The sequence below is a fragment of the Podospora anserina genome, chromosome 1, assembly GCF_000226545.1.
Source record: "Podospora anserina S mat+ genomic DNA chromosome 1, supercontig 1".
NCBI lineage: Eukaryota > Fungi > Ascomycota > Sordariomycetes > Sordariales > Podosporaceae > Podospora > Podospora anserina.
The window spans coordinates 2437220-2458476 of NW_001914859.1; the positions used below are offsets into that span (position 1 = coordinate 2437220).

Below are 21257 nucleotides of genomic sequence, written 5' to 3' on the forward strand. Positions count from 1 at the left end.
TTCTGCACCTCTGCATCTCTGGGTTAAAGATCGGCTTGGCCCTCCCAACCATCCCCCTTTTCGAGCCACACTGCTGGCCCCTTTACGATAAAAGCTGTCATGACTTTCTTCTTTCCAGCAGGTCACAAATCCATGATCGGTTGGGTCGCTGCACCGCGCCGTACACGGTATATCAATCGTCTCGCCGCCTCGGGCCGTCGGGGTTCATCCTAGAGGTCAGATGTTGCTGGAATATCCCGCTGAAATCTCAGCGGCAGCAGCCAGGAACAAGGTGGTGACGGCACACTCCGCCAAGGAGAATCCCTTCCCGCTCAGGGGCAAACACCTCCCAGTGATCCCACCTCCTGCATTAGGCGCTACTGATTCCTTCTGGAAGCCTTCCTCTATGGGCCAGCTTTGGGTTGCATGGCGTCTCCCATTGAAACAGAGTCTGAGTCAAGGTGCACTTTGGCAAAAAAGACACAACAACGGTTCGAGGTTTTACGAGCATCATGAAGTCGTGGGTGCTGACAATCACCAAAACTGCCATCTGATACTCTTTGCAATTCTGGGTTCCGTGATTCAGGGGCATCCCGAGCAAGGCTCTCGGTCTTGCTGCCAAAATTCCCAAGCCCGAGCTGATACAACAACAGATTACCGACCCGATATCCCGTGTACATCACGAGGCTTGTCAACCCAAAAAACACGACTGGCATTTTCACTAAACAGGGGACTTGAGCAAACTCCTGGTCAGTGCGTTTGATGATTTGCCAGGCATGTCAGGCCAAGGTGCAACCCTCCGGCCGAGGCGACGGATACACCGGGATATTCTCATCAGCAGCAGCAGTGTACTGTGTCACGCTGGCGGGTGTCTTACTCAGTCACCTTACCTCGCTGATGATTACTATAGAGTTGCCTCACCGCAATTGTGGCCAATCTCTTAAAAGCCAGATTGGGACATGCTCGTCCCATTGTCATCAAGTCTAGAACTTTGAAAATGTCAGCTTTCGGAGATACTAAAGCTCAAGATAATGGCCCCCAAAGTCTTCTAGAGTTGGTATTTGCCGTCATAAGCGAGGAAAGCTGTGGTGTCACACTTCGCCTGCCGGCACTCGTTCCTCCGAGTAAAAAGCAATAGACGGGGAGCAGACAACCAACGTTCATCATGGTGGCATCATGTTTCGTTAGTCAGTTGTTCATGACAAAGTCGGTGAGGATTACTAGTCCTGACAACCTCAAGAAAGGACTGCTCCTTCGGCGTTCGGGGAATCTCAAAATACATGCTACAGAGTAGAGCCGACGACGACAACTTCAGCTCACCGGAAGGACCCCCGATGTGGCATGCAAAGCGCGGCTGCTTCCGTTCAGTCGGTTCCCACCAACCTGGAACGAGTCCTGCAGATGTCGGTACCAGAGTCCAGATCGTCCTGGACCACCTGAAAAAAGCGTCGAGATCTTGAAAGTCCCTGGAGAGTCCCAGCCTCCCACCTCGTGCAGTTGAAGAAAAAACCAGGGCCGCCGATCCGTGTCATATGCAGGTACCTTCCACGTGCGGTTAAAAACGTTCGGTCCTCGCCTTCGCTTGGATATCGTTGTTGAGTAAAAAGTGTCAAAAGTGATTGCAGACAGTGGGGTTCGAACCCACGCATCTCTCGATAATGGTGATAAAAGTTATATGTAACTTAAAACCATCGCCTTAGACCACTCGGCCATGTCTGCTTTCATGACAGGTTTGCATACTGATGTTGCTTTTGGGTCCATATCAAACCTCCTGGAAGGAGTGTTGTTGTTGCGAAGTCCAAGTAGAGCTAATCCCATACCGGCAATGACGGGGTGGCCAGACCCAAAGGGATTCCAATACCGGGGTAAGGGAAGGCCTGAAATAGGAACAGCTAATCTCCCCCACAGGGTCTCTTTGACCTTACCAGGTGACGCAATACTAGATCTCTTCGGCATACCCAAAACGGTTAACGGTAACGGCAGCGAGGTTCTCGGCCTTGGTGTCGGCGGCCCGCCTGCTGCTGCTCCTCCTCCAGCTCGGCGCCATGTGAAATCATCACGGCCCTTTTTATTTTCCCAGCTGAAGCATCATTGTCTCGGGCCACCCGGAAACTAAACTGACACCTGCCCAAGACACCGGTTCAGCCTCTCCCACTATGGGGAAATGGCTTCAAGACCCCCGGGGTAATAAAACGATATATGATGTCAACAGCTTTGTCTTTGTTTTTTAAAAATGAATAAAAAAAAGATGTCAAACCTCGATGTCGCTAATTCAAAGACAACGAACCAAATCTACATGAGCGCCCGCCTCCTCATTACCACTTCATCGCATCACGACACATCTTCCCCCTGGTTCTATCTCCGCATACTCCCAATCAGCTCCCTCTGTGTCTCCCTGTCCTTCTGCCCTTGGCTCAAGCTGCCAATGCTTCTCAGATCACCCACCACATCCTTCGCCTTGCCAAAGTAGACCTCCTGCAGCAGGTTCCTCATCTTGAGCTCCATGTCCTCGACAAGGCGGCCAATGTTGGCAATGTGGCTCTCGTCGCTGTCAACTGGGAGGTCCTGCTCCACCTGGCGCGTCATGTTGCCGGACAAGTCAACTTCGCCGAGGGAGGCGCCCTTGGTAGCAAGGGTAAGGATGACGGTGGAGGTGAGGCGGTAGTTGGAGGTGCGACCGCGCTCAGAGGCTTCAAAGACGTGGATCGAGTCCCAGACACCCGAGGTGGTAGCGTCGCCTTGTGGGGAGGCTGTTTATCACCTATTAGCACATGTTTTGTATTACACACTCCATTGTAGAAAAAGAATCGCATACCCTTCTTCAACAACACCACACCAGCAAACCCATCATCCAAGTTCCAGAAATAAACCGAGCTCACCCCCCCCTCGTAGTACAGCTCTCTGTAGACATCAAACGCCTCGTTGGCCTTGATTTCCATTTTTCTTACACGCTCGCCTGGAACGGCACCCTCGCCGGCGCCTTCATTGCTGCCTCCTGCGCCAACGCCGCCAGCGCCGGCTTCGTCGAGGGGGGGGTCGAACTGGTTGGACCAGGGGGAGCGGTAAGAGTCGCCGTCACGGTTGTAATCGCAGAGGAGGTAGTCACGGCCGGTTTGCTTGCAGCGCTGGACGGTGAGCGGCTGGTCGACAGAGGAGAGGAGCTCTTCGGCGAGGTCGGGGTGGAGGGAGATGATGTTGGAGAGGTGGTCACCGGTGTGTTTTGGGTTGAGGCGGCGGAGGAGGTCCCTGTTTGTTGCTGTTCAGTATCGGGATGAGCTAGGTGGGAGGGGGCAAACCTACAGTGCACAGTCGAAGGGGTCTTGGGAAGCCATTGTGACGAATGGTTTTCTTTGGTTTGATTATCAGCTGTAGCTTGTAGGTGACCTTTGGGTAGTTCAACGTCCAGCGGGGTCGGGTCGGAGGTGAGCTCTCCCCAGACACACGGCGGCGGCGGCCTGAAAGCCGTTGTGGAGAAACCGATGGCGGGGTTTGGGCTGTCAAGGGTGGGCTCGTGCGCTGCTCCAGCGTTTCGGACAAGGGTCCCCTAATGGCCTGCCGGGCTGCACGTCAACGTCAACAATCTTGGGTTCTTGAACATTCTTATCAAAATCAAGGGATGGTCTTGATGCTCAGGAATTGGCATCATGGCTTCTCAAAATCTGCCCTCAGAGGGTGCAGTGGTGAGGAAAAATGAGAAGGCATCAGGTCCCGGCCTTGATTCTAACGGTCCAGGTTTGAAGTTGCTGGGTGAGTGAATGAGTTCAGGTCAACTAACAAGATCATAGACACCATCCTCTCAGCTTCCATACCAGCCCTCATTCTCGTCCATCTCATAATGGCTCCTTACACCAAAGTTGAGGAATCATTCAACATTCAAGCCACACACGATGTGCTTGTCTACGGAACCCCCAGTTCAAACATCCACAGCAGGCTGTCCCACACCTACGATCACTTCACATTCCCTGGTGCTGTTCCACGAACCTTTGTCGGCTCAGTGTTGTTGGCCGGTATATCACAACCCATCATTCTCATTCTAGGCTTCCAGCATGCACAGATCATCATTCGTGCCTTGCTTGGTCTATTCAATGCCTTCAGCTTACACATCTTCACCCGCAACCTTCGCCAAGCCTACGGCCCTGCTGCAGCAAGATGGTATCTCCTCCTCCAAGCCAGCCAGTTCCACGTCTTATTCTATGCCTCACGCACTCTCCCGAATATGTTCGCCTTTGGCCTCACCACCCTGGCCAGTTCTTACCTGTTACCAACCCCCAAGAACATCAAATCGACACCCCGTCGCCAACGTCTAGCGATAACAATGTTCGTCTTCGCGGCAGTCATCTTCCGCTCTGAAGTTGCCCTGCTCCTTGCTACCAACCTCCTTTACCTCGTCTTGCTGCCTGCCATCTCCATCGAACAAATCATCTTCCCCTTTGCGGCATCGTTCGCCATTGCTTTGGCAAGCTCAGTCCCAATCGACAGCTATTTTTGGCAAAAGCCCATATGGCCGGAACTATGGGGCTTTTACTACAACGTCGTCGGGGGCAACTCCTCAAACTGGGGGACGTCACCATGGTATTACTACTTTGTCTCGGCTCTACCAAGACTACTCGTCAACCCACTTTCTTGCACAGTTCTCATCCCTTATTCGCTATATCACCCTGCCTTGGCGCCCGCAGCGAAGAAACTTGTCATTCCGTCATTACTCTTCGTCGCCATTTACTCGCTCCAGCCCCACAAAGAAGCGAGGTTCATCTTCTACGTCGTCCCCTCCCTCACAGCAGCCGCTGCCCTCGGCGCTGCTACTCTCTCCCGGAAATCGCAAGTCCTCACCCTTATTCTCTTCGCCTCAGTGCTCGCATCATTCGCCATCTCAACTGGGATGTTGCTCATCTCATCACTCAACTACCCCGGCGGCGAAGCCCTTTCGTACCTCGCCACCTCCCTGGCTGAATCACCATCCACCAGCTCAGGGGAGGTAGTCCCCATTCACGCAGATGTCCTCTCCTGCATGACGGGTGTCACCCTCTTCGGGTCTTCCTCCGCGGCGGGATCGGCGTTTCCAAAGCTGGAGCCGGATGGGGGGTTGATCTTTCATGAGAAGGGCAGCCGGGGTAAGGGGGTTGTTATCAAGGTTGATAAGACGGAGGATGAAGGCGATCTAGTGCAGGAGGAGTTTTGGAGGGGGTTTAGGTATGTTTTGACGGAGGATCCTGACAAGGTGAAGGAGAGGAGTAAGGGGGTTGAGTGGGAGACTGTTGGGGTTGTGAGGGGGTTCGGGGGGGTGGAGGTGTTGAGGCCGGGTCAGGAGGGGCAAAGGGGGAATGTAGGAGAGGTGGTAGGGAAGGGGAGGGTGGTGGAGGCGGTGAGGGATAAGGTGAGAGGGTTGACGGGCGGTTGGTGGGTTGGGCCGGGGATGGTGGATAGGATTTGGATTTTGAGACGGGGGAGGGGTGGGAAGGCGGGGTGGAAGGTACGGGAGGAGAGTTCATAAGTTAGGGGGTGTATGTTGTCTGATAAATGATGGTTTCGTCTATCAAAGGTACTCGAATACAAGACGTCTGTTTTTTAACTTTTGCTGGCCCCTAACCAGCAGTACCAGCCCTCGAAAGAGGCGCTATTTACTTCGCCGACAACAAGTAATTGAAGTCAAGGTTATTACACCAAGTCCCCGGCTGCTCTGACTCTCTTTCCGACGCGGCTTTGAGTTTGTACGCGTTGGCTTCAAGCTAAGCAAGCCACTAGATTACCTTGTTCCTGCTTGGGGCTGTGCAGCTGGCTTATAAGGTTCGATTTCAGACTGGGCTTTTGGCGAAGTAGTGGACTCAATGAAGCTCGTTGGATGAACTCACCTTGCCCATGTATGGGCCTTCGCTTCTAATTTTGTCGATCCTGAGGAGAGGATCTCCGAAGAGAACATTCCATATTTTTTTCCTTCATTCTCACTCAACACTGAATTGGCCATGCCTGGATGCAGTGAAAGAGAAGAGAGGGTGTGACCTTTGTAGGCGGGTGGTGCAGTTAGAAGCCTGTAAGTCAAGCTGTGGAAGGCATATGTTCAATCCTGCGGAATGGGAAAAGAATGTTCTTTTTGCATCTTTTTGAAACAGATATCATCTGTGATATAGGAACTCGAGAAAGAGGCCCATGCTAATCAAAAAAGCTTGACTGGGGAAATAATAGCCAAACAACTCGGCCTTTGATAGATCAACTTCGAGATGTGACACGTGATTAGTTTTGACAGCTGTGACCAGGCCCGATGGGGCTACTTTAACTTTTGGCAGGCTAGAGGGTATATAAGATCCTTTTCCGAGAGTTTCTTTCAGCGAAGTAGCTGGTATTACAACTTCGAGCTCACCACTCGACCCAGCAAACCGGCCCTGGCAACAGAGCCACCCACGCACTTGGATAATTGTGCCTTCGCTTTTGCATTTTTCATCACGACATCCCCAAAGGTCTCTCGGACTGCACGGCATGGGTGGGGGCGAGGCAGTTAAGGGGTTGGATAGCTAGTACTTTTCTGTAACTTTGGCGTGAATGGCTGCGTGGCAGGCAATACCTAAATCGGGAGCAATTTGAACGTTGTGCTTTCGAATCCAGGAGCGGCGGCCTTGCGGATCGCCTCAGCCCGAACCTCGTACAGACCTACAGAGCCGATTCTCCAGGGCCCCTTTTTCCATATTTTTGGCATGTGCAGAAGATGGGAGACAGGTGCGAAGGGCTGCTTAAAACTGCCTTACGTCTATCTGGCTTGGATAATTGACACATAGTTTCAGGAAAGTTGTCAGCGAAGTAAGGTAGCTAATTCACTTGATTATTTGACAATTAACTTTCTTGCCCGGATATGGGTCTGCTCTTTTATTTTTGGAGACATATATGACTTCCCTTTTCTTCCAGTTTTGGATTATCCAAACACCGTCAATGCACTCGTTTGTTCGGGAAGATGTCTGTCGGTAATATTGGCTGGTAGGTGGTGTAAGCTCCTGCGCATCCGAACTTCACTCTCGCTTTTGCTTCCTAGCTTACCTCTAACCCTCTCTTTTTTTGCCCTCTTGCACAACGTGGAGAGTGGAGACCGGGAACAGCACACCTCACCACAACCATCTTCATGTAAACAAGATGTCCAGTGCATACATCTGTATTTGAAGCAAACTTTCGAAACGGCTCGAGTTCAAATGTCTCTTTTTGCCTGTTTTCTCTTTTTTCATTGGCTGTGAATCCCAAACCTTTGGAGCACAAGAGCCGCTAGGGAATCCGTCCTCATTTTCACAGGAGGGACACTTACTGCACCACCACAACAGGCTGCAATTGAGTCGGCTATATCATCTTATTTTCTGTTGAGGCTAAACAGCGAAGTAGCTGGTATCAAATTGAGTATATCATACTGCAACATATATATCCTCGGATCACCACTGAGGGCTTCGGTTCTCGCCAGACATCTACCTGTTTGCAAGTAGATGATCTCCTTCGCTTTTGCCATGGCAACCGAGCCAAGGGGGGGGGGGGGGGGAGAACTTCGCATCTTTTTGGATGTCAACTCTCATCGTCCTGCGTCTTTTCCCTTTTTTGTCCTTTGAGGTTGCGTGGGAGGGCTAACATGAGGAGAGAGATGTCCTCAATTTCATACCAAGACCCCACCACCACCACCACCACTTGGGGACTTTGGGCTATGAACTTTGTTTCCGTCAGAGGCTTTCAGCGAAGTAGCGTCCAAATACTATCATTCGAGTTTTCGAACAATCTGTGAGGTCTGGGGGTTCAAGAATACCTCGAGGTATTCGCCTTCGCTTTTATTTTGTCTTGCCCACAAATCCAGAGGCTGGCCACCTCAAGGGCTAGCAGGGGCAGTAATCGATACTTAGATCAAAACACTATTTTTGACCTCTTAACGCAAGTGGATGTGTGCATACTTTATTTTGAAACGTCGTGTGTTCGAATCTCTGTCTTCTCAGTTGCATTTTTCTTCTTGTCCAGGGTGTGACCAAGTAATCGTTTTTAGTGTTGAAAGATGTCCTCAATCTGTGCCGAGACCAACAGCTATTTACACCACCTACCTAGGCACACACCAGCACTAGGGATATCATCAGTGTTTCCGACACAATCATCAGCGAAGTAGCCTAAACATGCCATCTTATGATGAGTACTTGATTGCAACGGATAACCACTGGGCCAGGTCACGGTCACTCTTAGACATCTACTTGTAGATATTCTAGGTCCTTCGCTTTTTCGCAGTGTGCTCTCATTGTCGCTAGTGGCGAATGCTCGCAACTTTCCACTGCTTTTTAGCAACATATTTCCAGGCACCCTAACGCAGATGTCTGTATGCAAACTTGAAAATAAGACGTCCTGCGTTCGAGTCTTTCTTTTGCTTCTGCATTGTCTTTTGTGTGTTTAGGGGGGAAGATGTCCTCACTTTCTGCCAAGACCCCGCCACTTACACCCACTGGAAGAGCTATATAGTGACCTAGGGATATCATCTTTGTTTCCGGAAGAGATATCAGCGAAGTAGCTGGAATAAACCACCTTTGGATGATCTACCATTATATCTACGGATAACACTGCGGGCCTGGGGGCATTAAAGGGACGTCTACGAGTAGACGTTCTCCTTTGCTTTTTGCTTTGGGCTGAGATAACTCCCAGCAAGCCGGGATGACTACTACTCTTGCCCTCACCCCTGGCTATGTAGGGATTCCGGTTAATTTAGCATACATGTATGCGTCTCGGTGAGAATATAAGACGTCTCTGTTCGAATGTCTGTTGCTGCGATTGTTTTTTCTTTTTTCCATACTAGAACTGCTTTTGGGGCTAAGAAAAGATGTCCTCAATCCTCGGTCTGGCTAGGTAGCCAAGGCCTGTGGAGTCTGAGAGCTGGGCAGGTAGGAAGGGATATCATCGACTTTTCCGGGCATGTCTTTCAGCGAAGTAGCTGGTATCAAACAAACTTATCAAGAACGTGATGACAGTCTGGGTGGCTTAATGCCCCTAGGATGTCACCATCGCTTTTGCTTTTTATGTAGTTACTTTACAGCTAGACAGGATTACGCAAATCAGGGCTTCCGAGACGGACAGCTTCAAGTCAAACTTATCACAGAGGGTTCTTTTAAGTGGTTTAACCTAGTGGGCTGCGTCTGGATGTAAAGTTAGAGACGTTCTAGTTCGAGTGTGTCATGTTTCATCGATTTTCTCTTTTCATGGTCAAGGTGTGCCTGGGGCGAACAAAAAGATGTCCTCAAGTCCACCTTTGGCTTAGCGGAGATAAGGGGCATCAGATGGGTGGAAGTGAAGGGGGAAGAAGAAGAGGGTATATCACCTTGTTTTCTGAACTCAATTATCAGCGAAGTTAGCTGAATCCATACATACCTTACCTGAAAAAGCGGCCTTGGGGGATTTTGACATCTTTAATGATGTGATTGCAGGTGTCACCTTCGCTTTCTTTTTCTTCTTGTCATCAGATGTTGGAAACAGGACAGGGAGTGGTCCCCCATCTTCCAGCAAGGCCATCTTGTGGACGAAGATTCAATACGAGGGTTGGCGCAAACATATGCATTTCCATCTATTTTCAAGACGCCGTGAGTTCGAGTTTGCAATTTTCTTTTTTGATTCGCTATCATCAGATCTGGAGAAGGGTGTATGCGGTGGTGGAAAAAGCCGTCCTCAATTCTTGGCTACCTGTAAAATCTTCTCGGACTGGACTAGCCTGGGGCTTTCACATGGAATATCGAGGGCGATAATATCTGCTTGAGATATGCAAATCTTCCATCATTATCCTCACTACTCATTTTCCTCCTGTCCTCCTCGAATTCTGTGCGCTGCCACCCGCTCTTTGAGACTGCCTTTGAGAGCATCCCACAAACTGAACACCAAGGTAACATGGCCTAAAATTAAGCAAACTGCCTGGTCAAGCTCATCAATTTTGTAAGAGCTTTTCGGAAAAGCCATAGATAGCCTGAGAGCCAAGCTTTGATTGCTCGACATGTACTTGGTTTCGGTCGCTCCGCCCAGAATAATGATGGCCACTTGGATGACGAGAAAGGGAATAGATATGACAGGCCATATAGCATCAAACCAACCCTTAACTGTGAGGGTTAATTTGGCTCTTGCAAGATCGAGCCGTTTTTGTATTGTGTGTAAGGGAATGCGTTCCTGCGTGGCATTTGACGAGGCGTTGAACAAAATGTCGCACTGATGGGACGCAAGTGAAGTAATTTGACTCAAGACTGCCAGCGCAACAGCAACGATTAAAGTCGTCATAATACCGGTAATGACCGGTGCGTCAAAGTTATGACAGAAGGGCCTCACCATGTTGCTCTCGTCGATTGGTACATTCCATCCGGTTTTGATTACTATGGCCTGTGGGCAATATTCAGCTCCTGTCTCAAGATTTCTCTCCTTACTCCAACGGAAAGAAAGAAGTTACTACACTTACCCACTCTGGCGACCAAGTAAAAGCAGTCACCACCAGCACTATCAACGCCCTTTTCATCTGGCCCTTCCAAGTTGCCAACCCAAAAAGTGCGAGGCCGAAGCCAGAGAATGTCTCGCACACCGTCAATGGCGCTTCAAGGGCGGATGAAAATTGTTGAGAAGATATGTCGGAGCTTGTCAACAGAGTCTTGAGACTCGAGGTTGATGAAGATGGTGCTTGAAAGAAGATCAAATTGTACACATGGCCAGCTGCCACCGCTGGGATGGTGAGTGCTATGATGAAGTCAGGCGAGATGGTGTTGGAGCGGGAGTATTTGGGGTTGAACGTCCATGTAACAAAGAGGGAGAGGAGGATGCAGAGCCAGCCGCCCATGTTCCCTGGACCATAGAGGGAAGACACATTGCTGAATCTGTCGAGGGGGTGGTGGCTTTCACCGGAAACATTCATTGTGCCCGGAAAACAATAAAGACCAAGACTTTTTCGCTTGTTGTCATAGGAGAATGGATTTAGTCAAATGCCTGTCAATGTATGGAACTCCCACATCCTCGTTAGCCAATAGCCATATCACGATATACAACAGGTAACTTCACCTATTTTCACTGTGCCTCACTCGAGATGATGCTACAGCTTTGAACCGGGGCAGTGCCTCGAAGAAGGTTGCATCGAGCGGGAAATCGGCGTTGGCCAGACTCTGAAGCCCGACATGCCTTGCGGCTGGCTCCAGGTACCAAACATGCATTGGCAGATGGGAAACATGGCCGTGTCTGAGTCTCGTCGTTCGATTATGAGAACTTTGTTTCATGCTTGTTGCAAACCTAGGTAGGAGCCAAGAGATACACAAGATCTCAAAACTGCAATCAAGTGGTTTGGCACGTGAGTGGCGTTCTCTCTAGCCTTATCAACTACTTTTCCGACCTTCAATGTCAGCGAAGTAGCGAACTACATTCTCAGACGACTTGAAATTGTATCTTCGGATACCTTCGCTTTTTTTTGCACTTTCCAGACATATCCAAGCTCAATATCAACATGCCCCCTTCTTTTTGACATCCCTATCGCGCTCTCGTGGACAGAACAAGCCCAAGCAACCGCCATTTCTCTTTTTACTGGGTCGCTGACATGGTTGGACGTGTCTCACCTCAAACTAGAGACGTCAGAGTTCGAATCAGACATGTCCCCAACTTCATGTCTTTTTCACAATCTCTCTTTTGCAGTCTGCAACTTTCACAAGATGATATAAGACTGCAGTTAATGTGGTGTCATTGCTAAAATGCCTTAACCAACTTTATTCTTACCTAAGTGCTCTTTCTCTCTTGTTCACATGTCAGCACGTGCCGCCAGCCTGTGTCTGGGGTATACAGCCTCCCTTTCCACACCTTACCTCCAGCGACGTAGCGGAAAATTAAATAGGAATTTACCCTGTCCCCCTTCGGGGGAAACACCTTCGCTTTTGTTCACTTTTTTTTAGAAGATCAACAAACAGATCTTCTCACCTCACGATCTTCAACACCTAACTACGCCAGCAAAGCTAGCAGAGGCCACGCTGGGGCACCTCAACCCCTGGTCTCTGAGGACAGGTGTTGTGGCGCAGACAGCTGGATGCCAGCACAATGAAAATGTTTTTGAGCTTGGACGTCGCTGTTCGAATTCAATGACTTGATTATCTTTGCATGCTTTTGTTGAGTCAAGTTCGCTTTTAATGAATGCTTGAATGCACTGGGAGTTGATGTGTATTTTCTTGCGAGCGACAGAGGGTTGTTTTCTTCAGCGGTATGTACATATGATTGATCAACTGGCATGTTATTTGTAAGCTGGGTTTGCTTATCACATATTTGATAATGGAAATCTTTATTTCCCTTGGAGCGGGGGAGATGTTGGGTAGAGCTGTCATACAGGAGATTGTGATGAACTTGTCGTGATGTCGACTGTGGAGTAATCTGTCAGTGACTGCTGGCTGGGTTATCCCCGGTGTAAGATGCTTAACTCCGGGGCTGGGTCTTGGCAGCTCTGATGGTGCTGGTTTGGAGTTGGCTTTATTGATCTTGAAGAGTCTGTAAAACCAAAAGGCTTGGTTTATAGAATGTTGTTTTTTTTGGTAACTTTTCGTTTCACCTCGCGAAGGCCATCATATTTAAGAGCAATATGTGTGTTGTGAATTGATTACAGTAAAAGTCCAGTTGTTCAGGGGTAAGGCAAGCTTTCATTGCTCCATGACATCATCAGCCGTGTTGTTCCTGAATGGCAGGCTCAACATCAGATTGGTGATCGGAGCATTTGGGAAGACATCCGCATCTTGCACGTGATGACTTTTCAACTTCTAGCGAGAAGAGACTCTTTCTTCACTGTAATATTTGATCTCTTTTACACACTTATAACACCGGACAAACATCGCTCTTATGCATCTACCAACCAGAAAAAGAACATACCGAGTTCCCAGCGCAGCCTCTCCTGACCCGCCTCCCTCCTTCTTGCAACCTCCTTCATACCCTCCTTAATGACACAGCAAGGCAGTATCAGCAGTATCAGCAGTATCAACTTCTCCGAAGACTTCCAAATTCGATATTCCTGAATGTCTACACCTTACTCTTAATACCTACCCCCTACCTTCACCCCGTCTCTCAACAATGCCCTCAAGACCTGTATCCCGAGCCTCCCGAACTTCCCGCTCAAAATTACGTCCCTCCCTCGACCCCCACGCCTCCCGCCCTCCCCCATCAGCACCTCACCCACCCCGCTCCTTCCGCGAACACTTCTTCCACTCCCTAACCCCTTACTCAGGCCCCTACCAAGTCGCCTTCCTCGAAATTGAAGTTACCGTCCGATCACCCCGTCATTTCAGCCGCATCAAGCGCAATGGGTCCTACGCCCTCAAGCTCGACACCGTCCTCTTCGCCGTCTACTACCCCACCGACAACTCTGACCTCCCACGCAGCGAGCGGCGGAGTCTCCACCGCAGGTCCAGAAAACCATTATCCAGAGTCCCTTGGCTTCCTCGGCCCAGAGCGGAGACATGCAAGGGCTATGCGAGGTTCTTCAACGTGCCGTATATTCCCATAACGGCGTATATGGCTGCAACGAGTATGTTTACCAAGTTGCCTGTTTTGAGAAATGGGAGGATCTCGTCACGGTGGTCACCTGCTGTTGAGGAGGATGAAGAAGAAGAGAAGGTTACTACGGAAAATATTTCTCCTGCGGAGGGCGGTATAGAGGCGAAAGAGGAGCAAGAAAATGGAAATAGTTTGAGCCAGAATACACTTGTAGATGGCGGTGAAGCCTGTGAGGCAGATAAACAAGACGGCAAGCCAAAGTTCCCGGTGATCATGTTCAGCCATGGTCTTGGCGGGTCCCGAACACTGTACAGTTCTATCTGTGGGGAACTGGCCAGCTTTGGCTTCGTGGTTGTCGCTTTGGAACATCGCGACGGCAGTGGTGCCAGAACGTTTGTCAACAAGGCTGGTTCCGACCCAGATCTCGATAGTCAAGGCCTTGACAGATCGCCCGGGCCACCAAAGGACGAGAAGAAACAACATAAGAAAAATAGTGGACAGGACAAGCCGTACTACAAAGTCGACTATATCTTCCCCAAAGATAACGCCCAAGATACTTCACCACACAACTCGCGTGGCATTGATACAGAGCTTCGTGAAGCCCAGATTGAAATGAGGATGGCTGAAATCGAGGAGGCTTTCCACGTCTTGCAGCTTATAAACAACGGAAAGGGAGATGCTGTGCGCGCAAGGAACCTTAGGAAGAAAGGGAATGTCGGTGCCAGCTCACTGGGGCTCGATGGGATCGACTGGAATGAATGGACAGAGAGGCTTTACTTGGAAAATGTGACAATGATGGGTCACAGCTTCGGAGGCGCGACCTCAGTGCAGGCCTTGAGGTCCGAAAGACTTGATTGGCTCTCCCAGGGCATCCTACTTGACGCATGGGGTCCGGCAACTCCTGAGAGCACGGAGCGGGAACGGCTTCGGAAACCGATATTGTCTATCGGGAGCGAGGCGTTCATGCACTGGACGGAAAATTTCGAGCGCGTCGAGCGAATATGCCACGAGGCCCGTGACGGAGGTGCTCCATGCTGGATGACGACGATACGAGGATCAACACACCTGTCCCAAACTGACTTTGCTGTTCTTTATCCAAAGTGGATGACAGTGTTTATGAAGACCATTGTGTCTTCGAAACGGGCCATATACCTGACGGTACACTCGGCACTTGAGTTCTTGAAAATAACGCTGCCACCACAACAGACCCGATTCAAAAAGTCTTGGGCAGATGACCAACTTCTCAGCAAGGCCGATCCCGGGATGGAGATCGAACTGGACAACCGGCCAAATGACAAGTGGGTCGCCGCCCGGCTGAGAATTCCTCACGAATTCAGACAGCGGCTCAAGAGGACTGTCAAGCCGAAAAAGAAGTCCAATGTCCCACGGGATGCCTCGGGAAAGCCCCTGAAAGGTCTTGTCAGCTGGGGGGTTGGGCAGGAAATCTGGTGCCATCAACGCCCTGAGCAAGATGTGCTTGACCGGTACATGGAAGAAAACGGTTGGTCGCCTCAATAACTCGGAGAGCGCCACCATCCGCTGATCTCCCGTACGCCCAACTGTCCTGCACCCTTGAGGTTGTATCTCGTAGTAGGCTTGATAATGTATAGCGAGCAGCGAGGAGGGGGCATGATCTGCGAGTGTAGGACGGGTTGGGATGTGTAATAACTTCACTTTGGCGCGCCAACCAACGTAAACAATCCGGACACATGAAAGCGACCCCGAGCTGGACAATGTTAACAATAAAGAAGAATGTATCTCGCAGCAAGGCTTGCCAGTGCCGGTCATCCGGCCATATTGACATGCACCCCAATGTCAGAAATAGTAGCTCAAATAGTTCCCCAGGAGCGAACGCATGGAAATACAGCCAATGGCCATCTCAACCGCCCCCCTATGCCCAGGCGAGAGGTCAACCTTGGGTAGGGAGAAAATAGCAAGCGAGAGTGAAAGCTGGAGACGGGAAGCAAACGAGGGAATCCCAAAGACGAACGCGTAATGCCCAATCTAAATGTCTTTCCAGGAAGGGGATGATACCACCACCATACCAGGAGCTGGGAGTTCAGTCAAGCGGGGGGATATTGCTCGCCTACTGGAAAAAAGGACAGGATAAAAGGCGTGACCTGCTTGTACCTGGAAAGCTGAGGAAAGCAAACACGGCTTGGAAAGCCGGTATGGTGTGTGCTAACTATGACGGACAGCTCGAGTCGCATCATTGAGTGCCATCGGCGGTTGGCAGGCCCTGGAAAACGAGGCTCAAAACCAAGCATCCTGCCCAGGCTCGGCGTGAGTGCCCAGGAGCGGTCCGAAAGAAAGGCGACGAGGCAATAGGCAAATGTTTGGAAAACTTCCGGAAGCAGTATGTATGCAGGATGTGTGGGTCTCAATAACAGGGCCGCCTGCACCCATCGCGCGATGCAGATGATCGTCGTTGTGGGGTTGTACTTTCTTACTCAAAAGCTGAGGTTGTGAGTCTAGGTGGGCGGCTGACGGAGAGATCGATCGGATACTATGGTGAACAGCGCCAGAATGACGCCATATACAGTCCGATCTGGTGAGTGTCAAGCCAGGTTGGCGAGACGGGACCGACGAAGCGTCGTTTTCTTACTGTCCAGAGAAGACTGTGTGGCTCCGAGACGGGCAACCAACTCATCGTCATGATCCCGCTGTAGTAGCGCTTCCTGCTCGTGAGGTTAGCTTCATCATCGGAAAAAGGTCACAGTCATTGGTCTACCGGGAGGTGTTTGCGCATCGGCCGGCGCTTGGGGAGTTGAACGAGCAGTTGTCGTGCCTTGTCTCACACATACCATCGGGTGAACTAATTGCCTATAGCCGCATTTGGGGTTTTCTAGAACCAGCATTCAAGGCTAAGCTAATCATGAGTCTTTGTGGAAGAGGTCCTTGGCGTGGTATAGGGAGTACATCTAGTTGCTGATGGCTGCAAGCAAACCGGGTATCGGGCGCAATGAAATCCGGACATTGAAATGAATCTCGATGAAGTTGATGTGAAAGCGAATGGCGAAGAAAGCTTGTCCTTGGGAAGCAAAGAGGCCAAGGCTGGGCGAGGAAGCTTAGGTGCTAAAGATCTCCACTTTACCCCCCTGTGGCGTTCTGGGGCGGTCCGTTGAGAAGCCACTGGGCTGGTAACCAGTCATGCAGTCCTCTTCTACCTCACTTCGCAACGACATATCTTGTTGGGTATTAGATACAAGCAAGCAGTGTATGGCGGCATATAGTGTCTTCAAGTTTAGGTGTTCTCTGTACTCAAGCCCAACCAAATCAATCCCAGCCTACCTTACTTCATTCATCTAGACTCTGAATCCTAGTCATCATCGTTTCCGCACCTCTCAAATCATGCCTCGTTTTCTTGTGTCACCATTACCCGACAGCTCAGCTTTTTCCGCTTTGTGTAACACTTCAATAGAAGACGTTGTGTGCCATGTACGCGAACCCGAAGAAGCTTCTCGGCAGCCGGGAGCTTTTCAGCGGTGAATAACATCCTGCTGTCCACAACATCACCCTCGTGTTGTTCCTGCAGCGTACCTGACATGCTTGTCTTTCTATTTCCGCCATCGCTTGCCTGCATCGGAGTGGGTGAGGTGGCCCTCGCAGCTCGCCTTTGTCTTGAGACGAGCCCAAGATGCCACCCACAGCGGGAGGCTTACAACTTTTTAATTTCTTTCCGTTGGACATACACTACAATCAAACACTTCTTGGGCAGGTGGGAGACTCGAGAGTGTGACTCTATGAGCCACTGCTCCCGAGCGTTGCCACCGGATGAAAACTGCGTAGAGACAAGTCACTTTACCCGTCGCTCCAGAGCATCTTGCATTCACCCAAAGCTGCAGCGGATACGCGCGCAAAATTCAAGACACTCGTTTTCAGGTCTTTTCACTCGCTACAGGTCATAGTACGTACGCCCGTTTAGAATCCGGTATTGTACCCTCAAGCCGATCACCCGGCGTTTACCTCGTCGGCAAGTTGCAACCCACTCAGCTTCCACACATATACATATCTCGCCTTGTGCTCGTCCGGGAACATCCAGTGTCTTTTTTCCCTCGAGGGTATCAGGCCACCCTGGACATCTTTTGGTAGAATCACTCCAGCTTTACTGGTCCGTGATGGACATCTTGTTTTCTGTTTATGGCTCTGGGCCACTCCCCAAGACAGCCTTGGAGGAGGTTGAGCGCCGGACTGAGGAATTGCTCAAGTCTGGCACGTTCAACCATCTGGAGAAAAAGTCCAAGGTATGTGCGCCGCTATCCTGCCCCTTCCCGCTTGCTTGCCGTTCGGTGTTGTACCGTCCTGATTGCTGGGTGTTTCATGGCGCAGCATGTCTCTAACTTTGCATTTGTATGACTACAGCTGGACCAGCTACAAGAAACCTACCCTCCCTCCGTGCCATATTCTGCTACCTCCCAAGGAAGCCTCCCATCTCTCCAACTCCCGCGCTTCGACTCACCGCCTACGGACCGCAGTACCCCGATGCTAAGCCCAGAAACCAAGGGTGTTACACTACAATCACTTTCTATCACTATCCCACGATCCCCCGAAAGCCACTCACCGTGCCCCGGCACTGGCGAGGAAGACAGTGGATCAGAAACACCGACGGCAAATCTTGTATCTCCGCACAAGCAGGTCAAGTTTCTGTCTCCGGGCAACGACGAGGAAGCCATGTCAGATCAGTCGTCAATCTGCCAATCTCCCAGCTGGGAGAACTATGGCCAGCGGAAGAGGGAGAAGAAGCTCGAAGCCGAACGCCGGAAAAAGGAAAAGCTGCTAGCGGAGAAGGAAGCGAAGGCGTCGAAGAAACGTACCACCGCAAGACTCAGCAAACTCCCGCCGTCCGCCAGTACTCTGAACACCGGGGCACGAACAACTGGCTTTATCAGTCCAGAGCGCTCCATGTCTGATCCGTCTCTGATCACACAGCATTCACTGTTGCATCTCCAAACGGTCCAACGACCTGAGGGCAGCGGAAAGGCGGCGTCTACCGATAATCTTCAACCAAGCAGGCGTCACTTCCTCGCCTCCAGCGATATTGTAAACGGAGACAATGCTGCTCGGCCCAAGACGGCCACTCAAACCGCCATACACAATACTCCCGGCGATTCGCACTTGGAACTGCGGAGATCTATCTCGGAGGGGCCTCTTCCGAATGTCGCAGCCATTCCATCGTCACTTTCACTACATCAGGATGGCCGGGTTCCAAGAGATATGTGTCCGCCTTCAGCCTCTAGAACACCAATGCTAAGACATATGTCTCCGTCCGCCCATACGAGAAGCAACAGCCTACCTCAGACGGCGGCTTCGCAGCCCAGAGGCCGCGATGGGCATAAAATAAATCTGACATCGGCAGGGCTGGCTGATGAGGAAGCGTTGGCGAACTCCAAGCCACAAGCTTCATCAAGGAGTAGCTCAAGTAACCCTAGACATTCGCGACGCTCCTCATTCACCCAAGACGCCAAAGCGGCAGCCATGAAACTCATTGGCAGAAGAGGCACATCTGCGACACGGAGCGACAACACGATAGACACCCAACCGTCAGGCATCGAGGCCGACTACTTTGGCGATGCAAACCATCCCCTCGCCTCAGGCTCAAGTCCCATAGAATCACATGAAACTGCGACCCGCATTCCTCCCTCTACATCTCACAGCACTGGAAGTTCTGGGGGCTTCTCGATGATTTCTGCTAGCCAGAGTAAAAGATCCCGAAGTCTCAAAGATGCGGCGAAGGCAGCACTGAGCATTGGAAAAAGACCTCAGCTCCAAACAAGCGCAACGACACACATAGCAGGCCCGCCATATTTCTCATTTCGAGACCGTAAGCAGTCAAAGGTGTCCATGTCTCAGGAAGTGGGCAGTCCGAGTGTTCAGGATGAGCCACCCACCCTGACATCAGTAGTAAGGCGTCAAGAACTAAAGCTTTATTTGAAGGTTCGGCATGCTAATGTGAAGCAGACCTCTGTATCTCAGTCTGGGGCACCTGGTTCTGTGGCCAGTAACGGAACAACAAGTCAAACAGGAAGCCGCGCTTCCGAAGGCTCGTCGACTTCAACTTGCTCCACCTTCGAAGACGGATCCTCTCTTGTATCGCAAACAATCACCCCGGACACATCCAGGCCTCAGTCTTCTGGGGGTGATTCTGCATTGGAGAATATTTTGACTCAAAAAGATCCCAATTTCCAAGGGACCGACTACACACAGTCTGCAAGGTCGAGTAAATCGACTACGCCTCGTCCTGGGAATCCAGAAAATTCTGGATTAAGTTCAGGTGGCGATGATGACTGGTGGAAAAGAGAGGCCATGCCAGTCGATCAAGATAATGATGCACAGTCTTTCATGACGTCTCGCTCGACTTTCGATGACACGGATGAACCTTCGCCAAACTCGTCGAACAATACAGCTGAGTTACCACTCAGGAACAGGACTGAGGGCTTGGAGTCTCGACTAGGCCTGGCAAGAAAACTACAATCGGCAGACGCATCTGGTTCACCAACCTACCCTACCCCGTTGCCGGGATCCTCTGTTGCACCTGCCATTGTGATACCGCCTCGATCCATGAAACGGAATCTTTCCATTTCTGATTCAGGTCACACATCTCCGTACATTGAGAGAAACACAGAAACTGCCCCAGCTCACTATGGTCCCGTTGAAGATGTTGCCACCAGACCTTTGAAGCGTGAGGGCGCAAATCGAAAGCAAAAAAGGGAGTTGAGGACTCGGGAGTATGGGAGCAACCAGTCTGCCTGGCACGGAAACGAGCACTCTGCCGAACCACATCCTTTGTATTTGTCGACAGATTTACCCAGCCCACCCCTCCCCCCTAGATCAGGGACCCGAAGAAGCAAGCCTGTTATGGCTGCTGAGTTTCAAATACCCTCGAGCCCTTACTCAGAGGACTTCCCTGGGGACGATAGTGTTTTTGGTCCCAGCTCTCATGTGGAGCCATCACCTCACCCAAGCACCAGGTTTACACATCATAGCGCCGCCAGACCATCATCACAACCTCGAACACACTCTGCTCCAATTCTGTCTCCTGCGCCTATCTCAGCGCTGAGACCGCATACTCCATCGCCGCTTACTTCCCCGGGAGCACAAAATTCAGGTGGCGCTTCTAAACCTGGACCGGTATCTATCCTGAAGCCACCAAAGCACTCAGAGATATCATTGTCTGCACCGACATCGCCAGGCCAGCCTCCCACCCTGTCCGCACTGCCGAGACACATGCAACTGAAACCCGGCACCTCCAGTCGCACGCCGAGTACCGTCACAGAGTCACGGATGGCTCCCATAGCCAAAATGTTCGTCGAGTGCTGCAGCTGCAAGTTTTACCACGACATGCCATCCAAAATCTACGAATGCATGGCGAAACCGGACGCGGTGGTCGAGGACAGAAACCTGGGGATATCGGGAGCGATTACCACCGCAGTGAAATGCCCATGGTGCCAACATAGTATGAGCACCGGTTGCTGCGCGGGTTATGCTGCTGTTGTTTACCTCAAGGAGAAGTTGCACTAGAGGGCTAGTCGGTATGTTTTGCATTTTTTGAGAGCGCCATAAGGGGCACATAAAATGGATTTCCTTGCTTGAGAGCTTGAGTTTACTGTAGCATGTTTTTTTCAGTATCGTCCGCATAAGATGGCGAAGAAAATGGAGGGAAAAGCCTGTCGTTTTCGCGATTCCATGTCTTACCTAGGTAGCTCATGAATAAAGTGTGTTCTCCGTTACGATACTTTCCGGCTGCATCTAGTATTCATGTGTATCATTTCAGCGCCAATGTATTTATTGTTTTCAATTGGCGCACACTCTGT

The 21257-nt window shown here is 50.8% G+C and overlaps 5 protein-coding genes across 5 annotated transcripts, besides 1 other annotated feature; 3 read left to right on the forward strand and 2 right to left on the reverse strand.

Moving 5' to 3' along the window:
• Positions 1 to 1599: 1599 nt before the first annotated feature.
• Positions 1600 to 1698, reverse strand: a tRNA (tRNA-Leu).
• A 636-nt stretch (positions 1699 to 2334) lies between these two features.
• PODANS_1_6870 (uncharacterized protein) lies at positions 2335 to 3311 on the reverse strand (the record flags this gene model as incomplete). Its single annotated transcript, XM_001912871.1, has 3 exons — positions 2335 to 2729; positions 2795 to 3225; positions 3280 to 3311. The coding sequence occupies 3 exons, from the start codon at positions 3309 to 3311 to the stop codon at positions 2335 to 2337; spliced, it is 858 nt and encodes a 285-aa protein (XP_001912906.1).
• A 503-nt stretch (positions 3312 to 3814) lies between these two features.
• On the forward strand, positions 3815 to 5470 carry PODANS_1_6880 (uncharacterized protein; the record flags this gene model as incomplete). The annotated part of the gene is made up of 1 exon (XM_001912872.1): positions 3815 to 5470. The coding sequence occupies one exon, from the start codon at positions 3815 to 3817 to the stop codon at positions 5468 to 5470; it is 1656 nt and encodes a 551-aa protein (XP_001912907.1).
• A 4277-nt stretch (positions 5471 to 9747) lies between these two features.
• PODANS_1_6885 (uncharacterized protein) lies at positions 9748 to 10849 on the reverse strand (the record flags this gene model as incomplete). Its single annotated transcript, XM_001912873.1, has 2 exons — positions 9748 to 10284; positions 10403 to 10849. 2 exons carry the CDS (start codon positions 10847 to 10849, stop codon positions 9748 to 9750), a joined length of 984 nt encoding a protein of 327 aa, XP_001912908.1.
• Positions 10850 to 13023: 2174 nt separating this feature from the next.
• On the forward strand, positions 13024 to 14964 carry PODANS_1_6890 (uncharacterized protein; the record flags this gene model as incomplete). The annotated part of the gene is made up of 1 exon (XM_001912874.1): positions 13024 to 14964. The coding sequence occupies one exon, from the start codon at positions 13024 to 13026 to the stop codon at positions 14962 to 14964; it is 1941 nt and encodes a 646-aa protein (XP_001912909.1).
• A 2600-nt stretch (positions 14965 to 17564) lies between these two features.
• On the forward strand, positions 17565 to 20964 carry PODANS_1_6900 (uncharacterized protein; the record flags this gene model as incomplete). Its single annotated transcript, XM_001912875.1, has 2 exons — positions 17565 to 17690; positions 17809 to 20964. 2 exons carry the CDS (start codon positions 17565 to 17567, stop codon positions 20962 to 20964), a joined length of 3282 nt encoding a protein of 1093 aa, XP_001912910.1.
• Positions 20965 to 21257: the final 293 nt, after the last annotated feature.